The sequence below is a fragment of the Cyprinodon variegatus genome, unplaced genomic scaffold (assembly GCF_000732505.1).
Source record: "Cyprinodon variegatus isolate N-32 unplaced genomic scaffold, C_variegatus-1.0 Scaffold835, whole genome shotgun sequence".
NCBI lineage: Eukaryota > Metazoa > Chordata > Actinopteri > Cyprinodontiformes > Cyprinodontidae > Cyprinodon > Cyprinodon variegatus.
The window spans coordinates 87,578-105,051 of record NW_015151288.1 but is presented as its reverse complement, the minus strand read 5'-3'; the positions used below and the strand labels follow the sequence as shown (position 1 = coordinate 105,051).

The 17,474-nt window shown below is 42.5% G+C and overlaps 2 protein-coding genes across 2 annotated transcripts in view; one reads left to right on the top strand and one right to left on the bottom strand.

The window, feature by feature from the left end:
* LOC107099072 (flocculation protein FLO11-like) overlaps positions 1-13,577 on the top strand; it is a 19,816-nt gene extending 6,239 nt beyond the window's left edge. The window contains exons 2-5 of the mRNA XM_015397041.1: positions 389-947; positions 3,506-3,667; positions 7,771-7,972; positions 8,105-13,577. Coding sequence (XP_015252527.1) covers positions 803-947; positions 3,506-3,667; positions 7,771-7,972; positions 8,105-9,911 — 2,316 coding nt within the window. The 5' untranslated portion in view covers positions 389-802 and the 3' untranslated portion in view covers positions 9,912-13,577. The remainder of the gene's footprint in view (positions 1-388; positions 948-3,505; positions 3,668-7,770; positions 7,973-8,104) is intronic.
* A 132-nt stretch (positions 13,578-13,709) lies between these two features.
* Positions 13,710-17,474, bottom strand: part of LOC107099069 (steroid 17-alpha-hydroxylase/17,20 lyase-like) — an 11,571-nt gene continuing 7,806 nt past the window's right edge. The window contains exons 5-9 of the mRNA XM_015397038.1: positions 15,569-15,655; positions 15,159-15,374; positions 14,897-15,066; positions 14,731-14,834; positions 13,710-14,652 (exon numbers count right to left, since the gene is read on the bottom strand). Of these exons, the coding sequence (XP_015252524.1) occupies positions 14,387-14,652; positions 14,731-14,834; positions 14,897-15,066; positions 15,159-15,374; positions 15,569-15,655 (843 nt within the window). The 3' untranslated portion in view covers positions 13,710-14,386. The remainder of the gene's footprint in view (positions 14,653-14,730; positions 14,835-14,896; positions 15,067-15,158; positions 15,375-15,568; positions 15,656-17,474) is intronic.

The following is a 17,474-nucleotide window of genomic DNA, read 5'->3' as shown; positions in this document are numbered from 1 at the left end:
ATGAAATATTAGTTGTTTTATTTGTAGTGCGTTTCTAACAAATATAAGTGAAGTTATTACTAAACTTGTAGAAATGGAGATTCCAAAGTTTTCCCATCTGATTGATGATGATTATCATATAAAACTGTAACTGGAGCGTGTAACAAAAGTAAATTCCTCTGGGATTATTAAAGTATTTCTGATTCTGATTGAGCTGCATTGCTGTTTGATTTCCAAGCTGCTCTCTGTAGGAATGTGAGAGTGTGGGACAGAGTGGCAGCATTGTGTCTCTTGAGGTTAAGTCGGTGCAGCGCTGCATATCAAACAGGCCTGTAGTAGTGGCTGTGTGTCACGCTCTGTTGTTGTTTATCAATAAAGCATTGTTTCCTCTCTCTCTCTCTCTCTGCAGCCCAGGACGTCCTCTTGGCCGTGGTCTCGTCTCGCCCCACCAGCCGCTCCTCTGCTCCTGCTGCTGCAGCACAGCTCGCAGCGCTTAGCTGCAGAAACCTCTCTGTGTGCGTTTAAAACATGACCTGGACGCTGCCCGGCTAGCTGCTCCGTACTGCGGCTTCAACTCGCCGACTGTTTCAGCTGAAGATGTAGATCAGTAATTCCTGTGGGACTTTTTTTCATCTAAAGGTTTAAAAACAAACTTTTTTTTTTTTTTACTTCAGAGAGGAAGTTCAGTTGGAAACCAAACTGCGTTAAAATGTAGGTGGACTGCGACTAGCGTCGACTTTTCAGCGGCTAACGGACAGTTAGCGGCTCGAGGAAGGCGGGAAGCGGCGGCTCTGGCGTAACGGAGGGGATCAGCGGGGGTGCGATGGAGTACCACTCCGGTGGTAGCCTGCCCCTGCTGGGGAGACCGCGGTACTGCCCCGGAGCTAACGCTAACGGAGGGTACCTGTGTGAGACGGGACACTGCTGCGGAGAGACCGGCTGCTGCACCTACTACTACGAACTCTGGTGTAAGTTAACGCCTCAATTTACGCGCTAGCTTGAGTTTAAGAAAACAGTTAGCTTAAAGATCTTTTTTTTTATTAAACATTTACTTCATTTTGACATAGTTTTTATGAAATTTTTTGTTTAAAAGTGTTTTGCATATTTTTTGTAATCAATAAAATACGGTTTCATAAATGAAGATATTATTTCTTAAGGAATAAATCAGACCATTCAGAACATTAAAAAAATAATAGTATTAGCCCCTGAAATCATAAATTAACTCAATAAAACTAGAGATTATTGGGGTTAAATCGCACCTCATCTGGTTTGATTACGTCTCGGCCTTAAATAGGACCTGTCTGACAACATGAAGTAGACTGAAGCAACTCATTATGCATTGATCTTATGGTTCTATCAGTGTAGAAAGGGTTAATCAACCATTTCTGAGGCTGTAGAGCTGCACAGAACAACAGGAAGGATTATTATACATGAATGGAGGACCTGATTATCTATTAGGGCTAAATAATCGTGACTAATCGATTACTGAAATAATCGTCAATTAATTTAGTAATCGATTAATTGCTAACTGGAGCATAGAGACTAAAACATGCCTTTAGCCGGCAGAGCGACCCAATTAGAGCAGTAATATACTAAGATTGTAAAGAAAATATGTAAAAATTGTGCATTTAAGATAGAAACTATTCTTAATATGCTCTATGCAGAACTCTACAAGTGGAAAAGTTTGAGTTTCATCTGGTTTAATTTACCTAAAGATCTTTAAGTGACCTTTTTCTATTTTATTATTAATAAAAAAAATTTTTTAAAAATCAATTTGCAAAATAATAGTTAGTTACAGCCCTATCAGATACCTATGGAAAATATTCCAAATAACTTTATCATCTAGGAGCTCCCAGAACAATGTCTGGGTCATGGCAGGCCTCGCTTGGCTCAGAGAAGGTCAAAGGTCATGACTCTATAATAAGAAAGACAGGCTGGGAATATTAGGCTTCTATGGAAGAGTCCAAAGACCAGAACCGCTGCTGGTCCAAAAGAACACAAAGAAATGTGTGCTGAATATGAGACGGTTCTTTAAGGTTTTAAACTTTTCAGGGATTTTTGTTTTTTTAATAAAATTAGACAAAGCGGCGTTTCTTGGCAGGTGTTTGTCCTGCTTCACCTGACATGAAACCAACAAAGAACATCCTACAGTCAGACATGGTGGCGGTAGGGTGGTGATGTGGGGCAGCTCTGCTGAATCCATGATATGCAGCGATTGGTGGAAGCAGGAATTCTGGTCTTTCCCAGAACGAGAGGATCCTCCATCAGAAACTTTAAGCTCAGCTGATTCTGCAGCATGAGAACGATTCAAACCAAACCAGCTGTTAGTCTCTAAATGAAGTTTGTTCTTCAGTCTGATTAAAACGCTCCCTTAAAGACAAGTACATTGATCCAATGGACTACGAACAGCGTAATACACTGGATAAGAGACCAAAATCTCCAAATCAGTCTGACAGGAGTTAAACACTGAAAGTCCTGTTTTTAAACTGTAGGAGGAGCCTGAGAAGCTGCGTTTGGCATTAAAACCCACTATTCCGACTACTGTGGGGGAATCTCAGCTATGGGGGGGGGGCATCTTTGACAGATTGGATTCTATTTCCTGAAATAAAAAGCAAATCTAAATGGGACTCTGACTCTCCATCTCCCATGGGCTCCGCCTGCGTATCGTACGTCCTCATTGGTCCGATCGTGACCAGTGTCAATCCCCCCTGTGGGGAACAAAGTTATAAAGCTGTTAGGACAAATCCAAACCACCGTCTGCTGAGCAGACAAAAACCCCTGATGGGAAGGAAGAAAGGGAAGATGGAGAAGAGGCAGTTTAACGCACAGTTTCCAGCTTCGTGACTCGTCAGTCCCCTCTTGCTCACAGTTTAACGGCCTTCTTTAGTGAGGAGAGGGGGAGCGAGCCTCTACCTCCCCAAAGCGCTGGCAGGGAGTCAAACGCAGCTCTGCAGCCAAAACCTGCAAGCAGAGAGAGAAGCGCTTCTCTTTCTGCTATTTAAAAAAGAGTTAAAGGTATTTTGAAGGATTTTCGTGAATTTTTACAACAGTTTACAACTGTTTCATGCCCCATCCTGCTACAGCCGCAGCCTCAGAGGTCAGAGGTCAATATTAGGTCACAGCATGAGCAGGAGAATCTGATCAGGAAGGAGACATGTCCACTGAACCTGCTTATCCTCCATTGAATGAGCTGCATCATTTCATCAGGATTACTGTGGAGAAATAAACAATGAGGAGGTTCATCAACATTTATCACAACTGTTTTTTTTTCCCTATCCAGAAAAATCCAGATATAGATATTTGTGGCTGAATAAAGGATTAATTTATTTTACAGTTCTGGGTGTTATTTTCTCCTAATTCAATCTAAATCTGAACCAAAGGCATCAATTATGAGGATATAAGCAATTGATTTAGCTAAAAAGGAAACAAAAAATATCCTTTTGCTCTGCTGCTGTTATTCCTTCTTGGTTATAAACCCAGAGGTGTTCAATATGGACTAAATGTTGGTTTCTCTGTGTGGTTTCAGGGTTCTGGCTGCTGTGGACCGTCCTCATCCTCTTCAGCTGCTGCTGCGCCTACCGACACCGCCGAGCCAAACTCCGCGTCCAGCAGCAGCAGCGGCAGAGAGAGATCAGCCTGCTGGCCTACCACGGAGCCAACTCCTTCCCCTCCTCCATGCTGGACCTCAGTGAGTCTGACCTCATCAGGAGGCTCCTCCTTTACTGCTCTGACCTAAAGCAGATATGTTCAACTTTATGAAAGTTTTCAATCCCTTAGAACTTGCCACAGGTTTGCCTGCTGTTTGGATCACGTACAGCCTGGTCCCAGACGCTCCATAGGGCTTTACAGTATTAGTAGGAGAAGCGGCGCAAGTGAAGTTAGACACCATCTTCATACAAAATGCAGTAATTTATAAATGTTTTAAATCAGGTTGGGTCCGGATTAGTCAGCAGGTGGGTCCGGATCCGGTCCGCGGTCTGCTAAGATTGTCTTCAAGCTGCACTATTTTGTCTGTGTTTCACGATAAATCCCAGTGAAACTCATTGAAGATCCTGGTTAAAACTTGTGGAAAAGTGAAAGGAAAGTGAATCTTTTCTCAAGGCTCTTTTTTTGTAATAATTTCACTGTAACGTTGTGTCTGTTCTGCACTGTTTTATTCTCGAAAGGCAGACGTGATTCATGCTGTTTTGAAAAGCCCACAGCTCTTTGCCATCCTTTGAGCAGAAAAGCTCTCTAAGTGGAAACAGTGTTTAGGTTTCCAGCCAATGAAGGATCTCTGTGGCCATTCAACACATTCACAGCAAACTTCCTCGTTTGTTTGGCGCTTTTGTTTGCTGCTGACGCTCAGCTGTCAAGCGATGTGAAGCTTTTCTCATCTGCTTCTCTGACGACTCTGTGGAAATTTACGGCTCAGAGGTTTCAAGGTTTATTTTCCAGACAGGAAACTCTTCATCCTTTCAGGTGCGTCTCACAGAGCCTTAGAGCTTAAAAACTGCACCAAGTGATTGTTCTAGAGGTAATAAATACCCCATTTACACTACCCTTGAAAAACCGATCCATGCCGAGACCGGTCCGAGCTCGGATCAGTTAACCAGGCCGAGCTCGGAATCAAGCAGTTGGTGGCAGTAATGGACCAAAAGTTGTTGCCAACCGCCATAAAACACAAGAATAAGAAGACGAAGGAGGAGGGAATCAAACAAATCAAAATGGCGGCGCCCGTCACATTCAGAAAGTTATGCTTGATTATTATTGCTGTACTTCGATGTTTGCGGAGGGTCAGGCGAAGACGGCAACCTTTCGTGGATGTTTATAGTTGTCTATAGTTGTTCTTCTGTTTTGTGTTGGTTGGCAACTTCCGGAGGGGCATTACCGCCAACTACTGGAATGGACTGTGAATGGCGATGTGCAGCCAGACGGAGATGACGTGTTCTCCTCATGCGCTCTTGTTATCAGAGAACCGAGCCGAGCCCACCTCTGGAACTGGTCTGCAGTTATCGTGGTCCAGTTGTGTCTAGCTCGGTTCAGTTCAGTTTGCTTTCCATTTACACACGATAAGTTATCTCAGTTACTGAGCTCGGACCGGTCTCGGCACGGGTTAAAGGTCATTGATACACAACAAAATAAGTTGAATTTGTAAAAAAAATAAGTCATCCAAATCCTTCGACCAAATAAGTCCCTCTTATACATCTTTACTCTTTAGATAGTTGACATGTAGGCGTGTTAGTGTTATAGAACGCCGATAGACCATGAAGTTTTAATGTACATGCCTTTACTTATGTGAATTGTTTATTTAACGGGTCTCTGCAAAAACTTGCCTAATGATTAGCTGCAGAATGATCGAAGGTCAACTGGTACCTGTGAGCAATTAGAAGAGGCCAATGAGGAGCCAAGAAAGGTCCCACTGTTCAAAAACCTGGACGTGTTTGGAAAGAATTACACTTGACCAAAGAACTGGCTGATCTTACCTGAATAAAAAGGACTTATAGTTTTGACGGCCAGGTACTTGAAATTATTATTTTTTTTGGGTCCAGAGACTTAGACAGTTAGTTAGTCAACCTTCAAATTGACTCGTGGATGTGATGATTAGTGTTGCGCTGATACCGATACCATCTGATACCGATACCATCTGATACCGATACCATCTGTTTAAAATCAGTGTGTTTGTGTATATATGAAGAACCTCATACTACTTGGATGTAAAATAATTTGTCAAGCTCCTGCCTACCTTTGTGAAGCAGGAAAAAGACTAATGAAAAGTGAATCCAGTAGAACCTTTTATTGCCAACCTGGAATGGGTGACAATAGTTGAAGAAACTTTTGGCTCTCAAAATGGTAGCGGTGCCCTATTTGTTGGTACTCGCCGATACCGATACCACCATTTTAGTGCTGGATCGGGGCCCTGCCCGATACTGGTATCAGTATCAGTGCAGCACTAGTGATGTATTTTGAAACCGTGTTGTCAGCCATTTCTAACACATGGACCATGGTTAAGTTTAGATAAGTACTACATGAGTTCTTTAAATATATAAAAAAAGAAAATGAACCAAACTAACCTGTAAGCCAAAAGATTTTGGCTCATGAATGAAAACATAAAGGTCACAGTTGCTAGAACAATCCACAGAACTAAATCCAATAGAGACCGTTTGATGTCAAACATTGTGGTGGCGATGATTTGGAAATAAATGGTAGAACAGGTGTTCACAGCTCACAGACATTTGTTGATTTTTTTTATTTATCTCCTGCTAACTGGAGATTGATTTTGTAACTTGACTATTTCTTTGTTACGCCTTTCTTATCTCATATCTTCTCACTTCTAAAAATATCTCAACAGCAATGCATAAACTGCTTCTGTCTTAATTTAACTAAATCTTGGTTCTATGTTTAGATTCAGCTCATCGTAACTTCCTGATTGACAGATTTGAAGAGTGGCTCAGATCATCTGCTACTTTGCCAAACTGGCTCAGATCATATTTAACCATCTGTTCCTACTTTGTATCCCTTGAGGATAACAAATCTGAATGAAAAAAGATCAAATGTGTGTTCCTTATGGCTTAATTTTTCCACAACATCAATATAATTTTCCTGGCTCACATTATGAAACTAATTATGGACTTACTATATCTACCAAAACGTCATTTCTATGCTGATGACTTAAGCCCCATTTACACTACTGATCCATGCCAAGCTTAGTTCCGTACAACCATGTGCACACCATGCTAGCATGGTTCCTCGCCTCCTAGTGGCGATCTACGGTACTACTGCTCTCTAGAGGGAAACAATCAAATCAACATGGCGCTGCCTGTAACATTCAAGAACTTTGCTGAGAGTTAGGCGAAGAAGGCAGCCTGTGGTGAATTTACTTGACAGTCTGCTTTAGGAATGTGGATACAACAAGGGCTAATAAGGGCTTACAGAAGCAGGAAACAATGAAAGACGTTGAGGTTAATCACACTGGTAAGCAGAATCATCACTGGAAATCGTGTGTCACGGTAGGGAAGCAAGTATTTTTACGAATGTCTGAAGTTTCATGATTATGGAGGCAGGCTGTAAGGAGATGAAGCGGTCCTGCTCATACGCTCTTTGTTATGTGAGAACCGAGCCCGAACTGAACATGCCGAGCCCTACTGTTGAACTAGTACCAGTTTAGCGCGGTTCAGTTGTGTCTGGTACGGTCCAGTTCAGTTTGGCATGCCATGTACACTCAACAGTTATCTCGGTTCCCGCACTCAGACCGATCTCAGCGCGGTTTCAATAGGGTAGGGCAAACATCTTTATTACTACTTGGCTATCATCCAGTTGACTCACAAAGGAACTTGTCAACAAATCATTAAGTGAATAGGTGAGATGTCAGTTTAATGTAAAAAAAGACAAGGGAATGTTTTTGGTTACAAAAATTACAAGAAAATTATAACTTTATGAGAAAACAAAACATGCAGAAACATTCTGAATTCAATTTTATATCTTTATAAAGTGTATGTCTAAAGTAGAAAGTTTGCGACTAAATAAATCGGATTTTAGTCACTTATGAACCTAGTAGACCACTCCTTTCATGATGTTCCTTTCATGTTCCTGGAGCTAAACTAAGTAGAGCAGGCAGGATCCCATTCCTCAGACATGAAACAAACTCTCTGAAAAATGATTGTGTCTGTCTTTATCTAAATGATACATTTTTGTGTGTCTCTTGGCTTTTTATCCATTTAAGTTTGCATTTGATCGTTTCGGTTTGTTGATGTTGACACAATTTAAAAAACAAGTTTCTCTCTGTTCTTCTTTCTCTCGTTCTCTCTGTAGGTTTCCTGGCATCTCTAAAGTTACCCTCCTACGAGGAGGTTGCGGCTCAGCCCTCCACACCCCCTCCTCCCTACAGCTCTGTTTTTACGACTCCACGATATCCGCAGCCCCCTCGTGCTGCCGACCCACATCTGCTTACGCAGCACGGTCCGTTGCTGCACCGACCGCTCAGTGATGGACCCTCCTCCTTCAGCTCTAACAGGTTTGAGACCCTTTATAACTGGTAGATGTAAAACTTCTGCTGATCTAACGAACCGAACTTTGATGATGCCGTTCTAGTACTCATCGCAGATTGATTTCAGACCCTTCGTCATAAATTGTTTCCTGTCTGCAGCTCCAGCTGTTCCTGCGACTCCTGCTGCCCCTCTTCTCCATGTAGCTCTTCGCTCTCTGCACCTATCACTTATGAGACTGACACAAGTCATGCCTCCACACCCAGCGAGGCCATGCCCCTCACCCTTGATGTCACTATGGAGACCATAGCAGCTGCAGCCAGTTGCTTGGAGGCAAACGGGGCGCGATTTACCTCCGATGGAGCAGCTGGCACGGTAGCGGTTGACATCGAGGGTGCCGAACAAGTCCGAGCTCAGGAACTCCCGGCCACGGACTCTTCATTTCCTGGCCAGACTGTTACTGTGGCAGTTGTTACCAGGGCAGCCTCGTCTCAGCCTTCACCTAGCTCTGAGATTGCCCTCGCTGTTGCAGCTTCCTCTCCTATGAACACACAGCTAGAGATGCCGCCATGTTCTCCGATCTTCAGCACCGGTAGCTCAAGTACACTCCCCAGTCCAAGACTTGATGCCATCCAACCCCCATCCATTAAAATCATGAGAACTGGAAGTCAGTCAGGGCCTTCTACCCCAACAGCTAACTCCTCTGGAAGCTGTGGGCCTGTCGAAGCTCTGGAAGCCCTTGATGTATCAAGAACTTTTGATCCAACCAGTGCTCCCTCTAGTCCTTCAACACCGTCTCCAGATGTTCATAGAACTATGGCCTTCAAAGCAGACTCTGCCAGCCTTCTAACCCCAGATCAGGATGTTAGCAGTGTGCCAGCTGATGCGTCTGTAACCCCTACCCAAACTACAGTACCTACAAACCTTAAAAAGGACCAAGAACCACTGCTGTCTGAAGCAACTTTAGCTCCTCCGAACCTTCCGAGCATTATCATCCCAGACACCATCATTAACACCCCTCCAAAACCAACACATTTAGATCTTACCCAAGGTACGATGACAGCACCTGTTTCATCTCCTTTGACTCAACACTTGGAGCCCTCACCTAGATCAGGTCTGATCCAGTCTCCTTCAAGCCCTGGATCAGACCCGTCAGCATCTGTTGCCATTGTTGCAACTTCTATTGTTTTGACTTTATCGGCAGATGATTCTGGACCTAGTCCAGGATCGCATGAGTCAAAACTTCTTGCACCATTGCCTTCAGATATTCAGGCTAGCTGTAGTACAGGCTCTGGGTCAGGATCACCAACCCTAATTCCAGATCTCACTTGTCAAGCTCCTGTAAACTGTTCCTCTTCTTGCCCAGCAATTACTATTGAGTCTGAAACTTCTTTCACTCCTTCTCACTCACCCCATGCAGTCGTCTCCCCGTCCTCACCCAGATCCCCTCCTTGTCACGCAGCACCAGCATTACTACTTGATCCCCTAACTGCTCTGCACCAGCCCGACAAAGGCGGTTCCTCCTCTGGCCATGCCTCCTCCCTCTCCCCGTCACCCCGCGCTACTCAGTCTCCACCAAAACAAACTGTCTTCTCCCCGTGTGTGGACGTCTTTGAACCTGGACCCGCATGCTGGGAAGACGGAGAAGAGGAGCAGGGCGACGGGGACAAAGAGGAGGACGAAGAGGATGACATGGGAGCTGACGAGAGCCAGTACAGGCACCGCCGCCTTACCGGCGACTCCGGTATTGAAGTGTGCAGATGTCGAGTGGAGGAGGAGGAGGAAGACGAAGAAGAAGACGAGGAAGAAGAAAAAAAGAACATCGACATGCATGATAGTGTGGATTGCCCAGCGAGAAGTCAGATGAGCACAGAGGACGAACTCACACCCTGCAACCCCTCCACCTCTGTCACCTCTTCGACCCCTGAAGAAAACGGCAAAGTCATCATCGTCATGGAGAAAGTGTAATCGACAGAAAGCAGCAGGTTTAAACAGTTTCTCCTTCTGACCTGGAGAGTCAGCCATCAAACGATCGGAGATGGTTCTAAACAGCCATGGTTGTCAATGTTGAGAGGAAAGGACCAGCGTTGGGTAGAAGATTTGGTATGAAAAGCTGGCGGTTTTATGGGCTGCAGTGTCACGTTTCAGTAGGTTGAGAAGCGTCTGTTTAATTTCAGGACTATAAAACTAAAAAGCAGCAGCTATTGTGAAACGAACAAACTTCCTTACCCCAAGACAGCTCTGCACAGACAGATCTCTACATCTGCACCTAATAAAACTCACTTTAACCCAATCTTCATTGACTCTAATCAACAGAATTTATTAAATTCTCTTAACATACTGATATTCATCTCCAATATTGAGCCAAACTATATAAATTTGCACATAGAAACTTCAAAAATCTCTTGTGACGCAAATATGGTACAAGAACTGCAAACATCTTGATTGAAATCGTGCCCCTCAAGGCAATGACGCTTTCTGTCTTTTGCTCATAAATGAATGTCTTTAAATAGTCGAGCATTTAGGCGGAGATATCTTCCATGCCGTCTTGGATGATGACGGCGGTTTGGAAGTGTGCCGGGGACAAGTTGGCTTGCTCTGAGAAAGGAAAAGAGACCGGTGTAGGAGGATGATTCACGGCGCTTGATTGACAGAGGGAAGACTGATTCATTGATTGAGGAGGACGTTTGATGGCTGGGTCCGTCAGGAGAGCGGAATTAGGCGGCTGGTTTGCAGTTTTTATTCCAAGTGGGGGAAAATTCAAGGCGGACAGCTCAGATTGGCTTGTATCGCGTCGACATCTCAGCAGAGAAAAGCTCTTAGATGAATGTAAACAAACAATGGATGCTTATAGACCAAAACAAAGCCCCAAAGAGAGCAGAGACAGAGTGTGTCATCATCCTGCCTTTGTTTCTTTCTCGGAGCGTGAGGTCAGATCAAACAATAAGCTGTCGACGCCACGATCTCCGTCACTTTGTGGATCTCTTCATTGTCAAACATCTCTCCTACGTCCTTAACTTCTAGGGAATTTGAAGAAAAATACAAATTGCAGACAAAGCAAAGACATTTCAAGGCCTTGAAAGGATATAGTTACGGCAATCCTATTCAGAGAGTTAGATTTATTTTTAGGTTGACGTTTCGTACATTGTGAGCTTGATAGATAAGTCAGTGTACATATTTTGTGACACAGAGATGGAGTATATTTTAGCAATGAAGCAGACTTGGTAGTAGTTGTTTTGTATGTGCTGCCTTGTTTTCAGCTCACCTTAAAAATCAGTAAAACGAATTCATGAAGGGAATTATCTTCCGTTTAACAGAATAAATAGACCCATAAGAATTGGAAATGGCTCTAGAATCATCTGGGGGAGTCTTTTGGTGGAAAACTTAGAGATGAGGCTTACCCCTCGCACAGACTCTGTCGTTTGTGTGTGTTTTTTCTCTCTGTCAACAATAGAAGCCATTCTAGCCAATGCAGTTGTGTTGTGCTACAGCGTTACGATGAGCCCTACTCCTTCATCCTTCAGAAATCCTTCCAACCAAGAAACTTATTTTCCATTATGCTTGTTGCCGTTTAGGGAAGGGTACTCTTATCTCCCGCGGTCAGTTGACAGGACACACCGTGGGCAGACTCCCAGTCCACCACATGGTCACGAAGTTTGTTGATACAACTCATTCTACTAAAGAGATGACACATCAATCTGTAATACCCTTAAGTTTTACAAGGGTGTGCGGGGCTGGTGCTTATTTCTAGCAGTTCCTGAAGGAACAGAAGTTTACCTTTAGGTGCAAGTTCGTTGACTTCACCAACTATACAAACAAAAGCTAAGATCTTTTGCAAGTCTGGTATAAAGGGTGGGTATCGCCATACGCTTGCTGCCAAGTTTCACAAATGTCCCATGATGTAGAAACATACCTTGGCAGGCAAAAAGAGCACAGTGATTTCAGCCAATTGACTAAGCATTTCCAGTAGAGGAAATGTTCAAACTTTTTCTTTCACAAGTAGAGACATGAGCTGGCATTGGAAGGAAAGGGGATGGTTCTCGTAAGCTCATGAAATCCTCAACCTTACTGAATGGAGAGAGACTCTTGAGTCTGGTTGACGGATCTTTATACCCTGTGTTCATGCTGCATTGATCAACACCTTCATGTATAACTCAACAGAGCCACCGGTACATGATGCAAGAGCGATAAAACCTCTGGATTCATAAAGGCAAAGTCCTGCCGCAGAGACGGCCTGAAACATGCGGCCATTAAAGACTGGATTCAATGCTCGCTTTGATAAAGGTGGTTTTGGGACTTCTACAAGCTCAAGGACTGATCATACTGAGGCATTAGGTTGAAATTCAGCACCTGTGGAGTGTGAACATCGAGATCTTAGAGGCTAAACGTTCTAGGGTGACGCCCAGCCGTTGATGTTGTAGTTGATGTTGTGGTTGATGGTGTTTTTGTTTTTTTTTTGTTTACCTGAACTTATACCGTTATATATTTCATTGGTTTCCGAGTGCCATTTCTACTTGACTACTGTTACTACTTAGCATTATTTAGAGCTGTTCTTGCTCTGTGTGACTGTGAGCTTTATAGCAGAATGACTTGGGGAAAAACGTCTGCAGTTTGTCTGTAATTTAGGTTCTCAAAAGTTGTGCAGACCTGAGATCAGCTTAAAGTGATTAGGATTTTATAAAAAACGAATCAGTTCTGATAATTTCTCAAAATGAGGGAAACAACTGTTAGCATTAAGCTATGGAAAAATCTCAAAAGTTTAATCTATTTCGACTCCTGCAAGCATGGGGTTACTTTATAACGCCTTTTGGGGGTATATAGTGAGCCTCTGGTGTTGCCTTAGTTTTGATTGAAAGCATGGAGGCATTTTTGAAGTTCGATTAAAGATTATCAGACACACATTAAGCTGATTCCAGGTGATCCTACCTTCAAGAACAACCTTTTTGTTTAGGTCTGAATTACATATCTTATTCATTTACAGCCCTCTCTTCAGGGAGATTGTAACATTGACTGGATTCTCATTCTAAAGGTTCTCATTTGTTGTTTTTTACATAAAAGTCAAAAGATATTTAGAATATCTCCCCTATATGGTGGTAGACTAATGCCTATAGGTTCTTTATGCTACTACAGCTGGCTCATAAGTCGTATTTACGTTTTTTTATTGCCCCATTTGAATTAGAAACCTAAAAAAGAACATATAAATTGGATTGTGTGATGACTTAGGTTTGAATTCTAAAAAGTTTTTGCAAAATCTTTCTAGATCCTTGGAATGTGAAGCCAGTCAGACCTGCATTTGGATCTAATCCCTTTAGGTTCTTACACATCTTAACTCCACCTGTGATTCATTTACTCAGTTCATCCCACTGTCCAAGTCCTTCCCTTCGTTTACAGGATTTTAACTGTCTTATTGAATCTTCTCTCTTGTCTTCACGGGGTTCCTGTCCTCAGTGTCGGGGGTAAGAAGTGAAGTTTTAAAATAAAACATTAAAATCCTGCAATATTCAAATGAACACAAACACAAGTTAGTACTGTTAAAAGTAATATATGGTGTGGATGTATGTATGTATGAATGTGTGACATAACTAAACCAGCCTGTTCTAAAAGTGTGGAAATATAATGAATAAAACTGTTGAATCTAAACTTTTGTAAGTCTGTTAAATGTTGAACCACTTTGATTACATTGATGGTAATAAAACATTAGAGGAATAAAGTCACTCAGTAGAGATAGTAGAATAATCTTTATTTTTATTAGATTGAGAACCAAGGATGGCCCGTAACAGCTTTCAGCCCCTTCTTCTCTTTATAGAGGAAATAAATAACAGTTTACTTGGAATTTATTCGACATATATTGCTTATGATAAATGATTATAACTCCTCATGGCCTTTAGGTCTCACAATTTGTGACTTAAAACATAAAACTGATGAGTTCTCAGAAATATCTATAATACATTGATTTTCTTTTTTACTGGCATGTCAAGGGATAATATTGCTCTTTTCAACTTCATATTTCTGATTTATTTACATTCATATAACTTCCTCTTCTCATTAAGCTTTTGAATTGTCCATTTCTTAGCTATCTAAACCCAATTTGTGTTTCCAACAGCTGGTGAAATGAGTAATTTGTCTGCATTCTGAGACAAATAAAGCTTATCTTAATTAAATGAGAACAATTTTTCAAACATTTATATAGAAGCGTTTTCTGTTCTTCAGATTGGCTGAGAACCTTGATGAAAGTTGTAAAACAAAATAGCTAAAAGTTAGCGGACTTGCTAGCAATATTAAACTAAACTACAAATGTTAATTTTTATTAAAATATCTGATTAAAAGTTAAAAATAAGACAGTTATCCAACTACATTAGCATTCTTTGAAAATTCTTATGTTAAAATTTGGTCAAGCTAGGAGCTAGCAACATTTTTCTGTTGACTTTAAGCCACTCCCCTTTTTATTTAACCCCGCCCTCCCATCCTGGGCGTGGAATGACTACAGCCTTATAAGGCAGCGGCTGCAGGACCACACCGAGACGCCCCTGCAGGTTTGGCGGAGAACCCCCGTCTGGCAGCTTGAAACTCATTCGCTGGAGCAGAGACGACAGGAAGAGGAAAAGCTCCAGCCTGGCCAACAATTCGCCGACACAAACCCGAGGTCCTGCCCCAAATGGCAGGAAACACGAGGGCGTGGCTCGTCGGCCTTGGTCGTCGAGGAAACGATCTGCATTTAAAGGGGAGGAAGGTTTAGAAGAAGTTTTCTGTGGGATTTGTTTGTAAAGAGTGTTTCCCAAGGAGTCACCTGGGTTGAACAGGTCGGGTTTGTCCCAGTGCCGGGGGTCGTGATGGATCGACCACATGTTGACAAGAACACGAGTCCCACGGCGCACGGCGTGCCCTCCAACGCTGCGGGAGAAAACAAGTTTGTGAACCCTTATTTGACAACGCTTTGAGCTAACAGACCTTACCTGCTGTCGGTCATGGCGGTGTGGGGAATCAGAACCGGGCTGACCGGGCGGATCCTCATGCCTTCGTTGATGACGCAGTCCAGATACGGCAGCCGCCCGCGGTCCGACACGCTCACCGCTCTCTCACAGCCGATGTTCTCGTCCAGCTCCTTCTGCACTCGCTCCTGGACCTGCAATGGAAACCCAGGGATGTTGGTACCAGAGGCTCCGGGTCCCCCGTCTCTGGCTGGAACTAGACGGCGTTTCATCGCCGCTCTCTGACCTCAGGATGATGCAGCAGGTAGGCCAATATCCACAGCAGAGTGGTGGACGTCGTCTCCACACCTGCTCCAAAAGCCTCTGCCGCTGTCATCAGGACATGGTCGTCTGTTATCCCCTCCTCTTTTGACCCCTGTGTCTTCTGACCCCGCCCACTTCCTGTCTGACCTTTCAGCAGGGCCTCCAGGAGGTCACGAGGATCTCCATCGCTCAGAGCCGCCTGTAAAACACCAGACAGAGGATGGAGATGAAATAAAATCCCATGCTCCACAAAGCTTAGCTGATCAAGTCTCCCCCTCTGGCCTATCAGAGCTGTAGTGATCGCTGCAGCCTGCAGGGGGAGCTGTTGGTCTCTGCTGGTGTTCCCTTACTGTTCATGCCTGAACTTCTGTTTGAATAGTTTGTGGGTGTTACCTTGTGCTCCTCCAGTTTCCGGCTCAGCAGGCGGTCTCTGACAGCGATGCACTCCTTCAGTTTACTGAGGGACCTGTTAGGAAAGAACTGAATGAAAGACAGAGGCTGTGAAACACCAGATTATTGATGCTTTTCAATGAGCAGATAAGAAATGTTTCATTTTCACATAAAATGTCCTTTAGATACAATAGAAAATCTATTTATTCTCCCACAATGTGGAAATTCTGGTGTTTCCAGCAGCAAAAAGATTATAGAAAAATCGTCACACCTTAGAATAATGTATAAGAATAACATAATATTGCAAAATACTGTACTGTAACTTGTTTTAAAAATATAAATACCATGCACCTGGAGAATAAATAACCAATATTCCAGGATGAACATTTTCACAGTAATGGATATTTGAAAATAGCAGCAATATCAGAAATGTGCAGAATGACAGCAGCATGTTATTTAACTGACTAAGATAGAAACTGTGCAAAATCAGCAAGAATGTATCAACTTATTGAGGTTGTTGGGAACAGTGGTGGTTATAAAGCTTTCAGCTGCTGGGAGGAAGGATCTGTGATAACGCTCCCTGCTGCATTTAGGGTGCNTTGAATAGTTTGTGGGTGTTACCTTGTGCTCCTCCAGTTTCCGGCTCAGCAGGCGGTCTCTGACAGCGATGCACTCCTTCAGTTTACTGAGGGACAGGCTGTGAAAGACCCGATTATTGATGCTTTTCAATGAGCAGATAAGAAATGTTCACATAAAATGTCCTTAAGATACAATAGAAAATCCATTTATTGTTCCACAGTGGGGGAATTCTGGTGTTTCCAGCAGCAAAAAGATTATAGAAAAATGGTCACACCTTAGAATAATGTATAAGAATAACATAATATTGCAAAATACTGTACTGTAAAGTGTTTTAACAATATAAATACCATGCACCTGGAGAATAAATTAACCAATATGAAGCTATGGACATTTTTGCAGTAATGGATATTTGAAAATAGCAACATAAGAGATGTGCAAAATGACAGCAGCATGTTATTTAACTGACTAAGAAACTGTGCAAAATCAGCAAGAATGTAACAACTTATTGAGGTTATTTGGAACAGTGGTTCTAGAGCCTTTCAGCTGGGAGGAAGGATCTGTGATAACGCTCCCTGGTGCATTTAGGGTGCAGATGCTGTATAACATTCAGCAGGTGGAAGTTAAAAAGGATTTAAGGGGAATATATTTCCTTAGTTCAGTGATGAAACCCTTTACTTCCACTTTATATGGCTGAATATTTGAAATAGTGAAAAATTAAAGTCGTTTTTGTTCAGAAAAAAATTGTAGTTAAAATTTTAGGTGTAATAATAATATAGAAAATGCATTTTAAAATTTCAATTCATTAAGTGAAACACATTATATGGGATAATGTTTTCAGGCCTTTATCAGAGTAACAGAGATTAGTGGTAATGGTCCCTCTACTGAAGACATAGTACTGATTATATGAGCAGGCACAGTAACCATTAATTATTCTCTCTTTTTTTCCTTCACAGCTTTATTTCAACAGTGATTTGAAAACAAACTTGTTCTTTTAGCTTTAGTGATATCGAGAGGATCACACTTTTAAAGGAGCCCCAATTAAAGCTTTATGGTCAATAACTGATTTTTAAAAATCCTGACATGCCTGATTTTGACCCGAGGTTCTTTATACCAGAATTTATTAGATCATGATACAAAATGAATGTTTCAATCTGATTTTATTTTTTTTAAAATGAAGAAAAATACCTGTGAAGCAATAAAAACTTGCTTTAACTACACAAGCTAACGCTTTCAGAACGTTTAGAGCGCTGACCACGGCTAACCTGAAGTTTTGCAGAGGTGGATTAGATCGGCTTCACATCCATGTATCGTCTGATCACAAATCTCACGA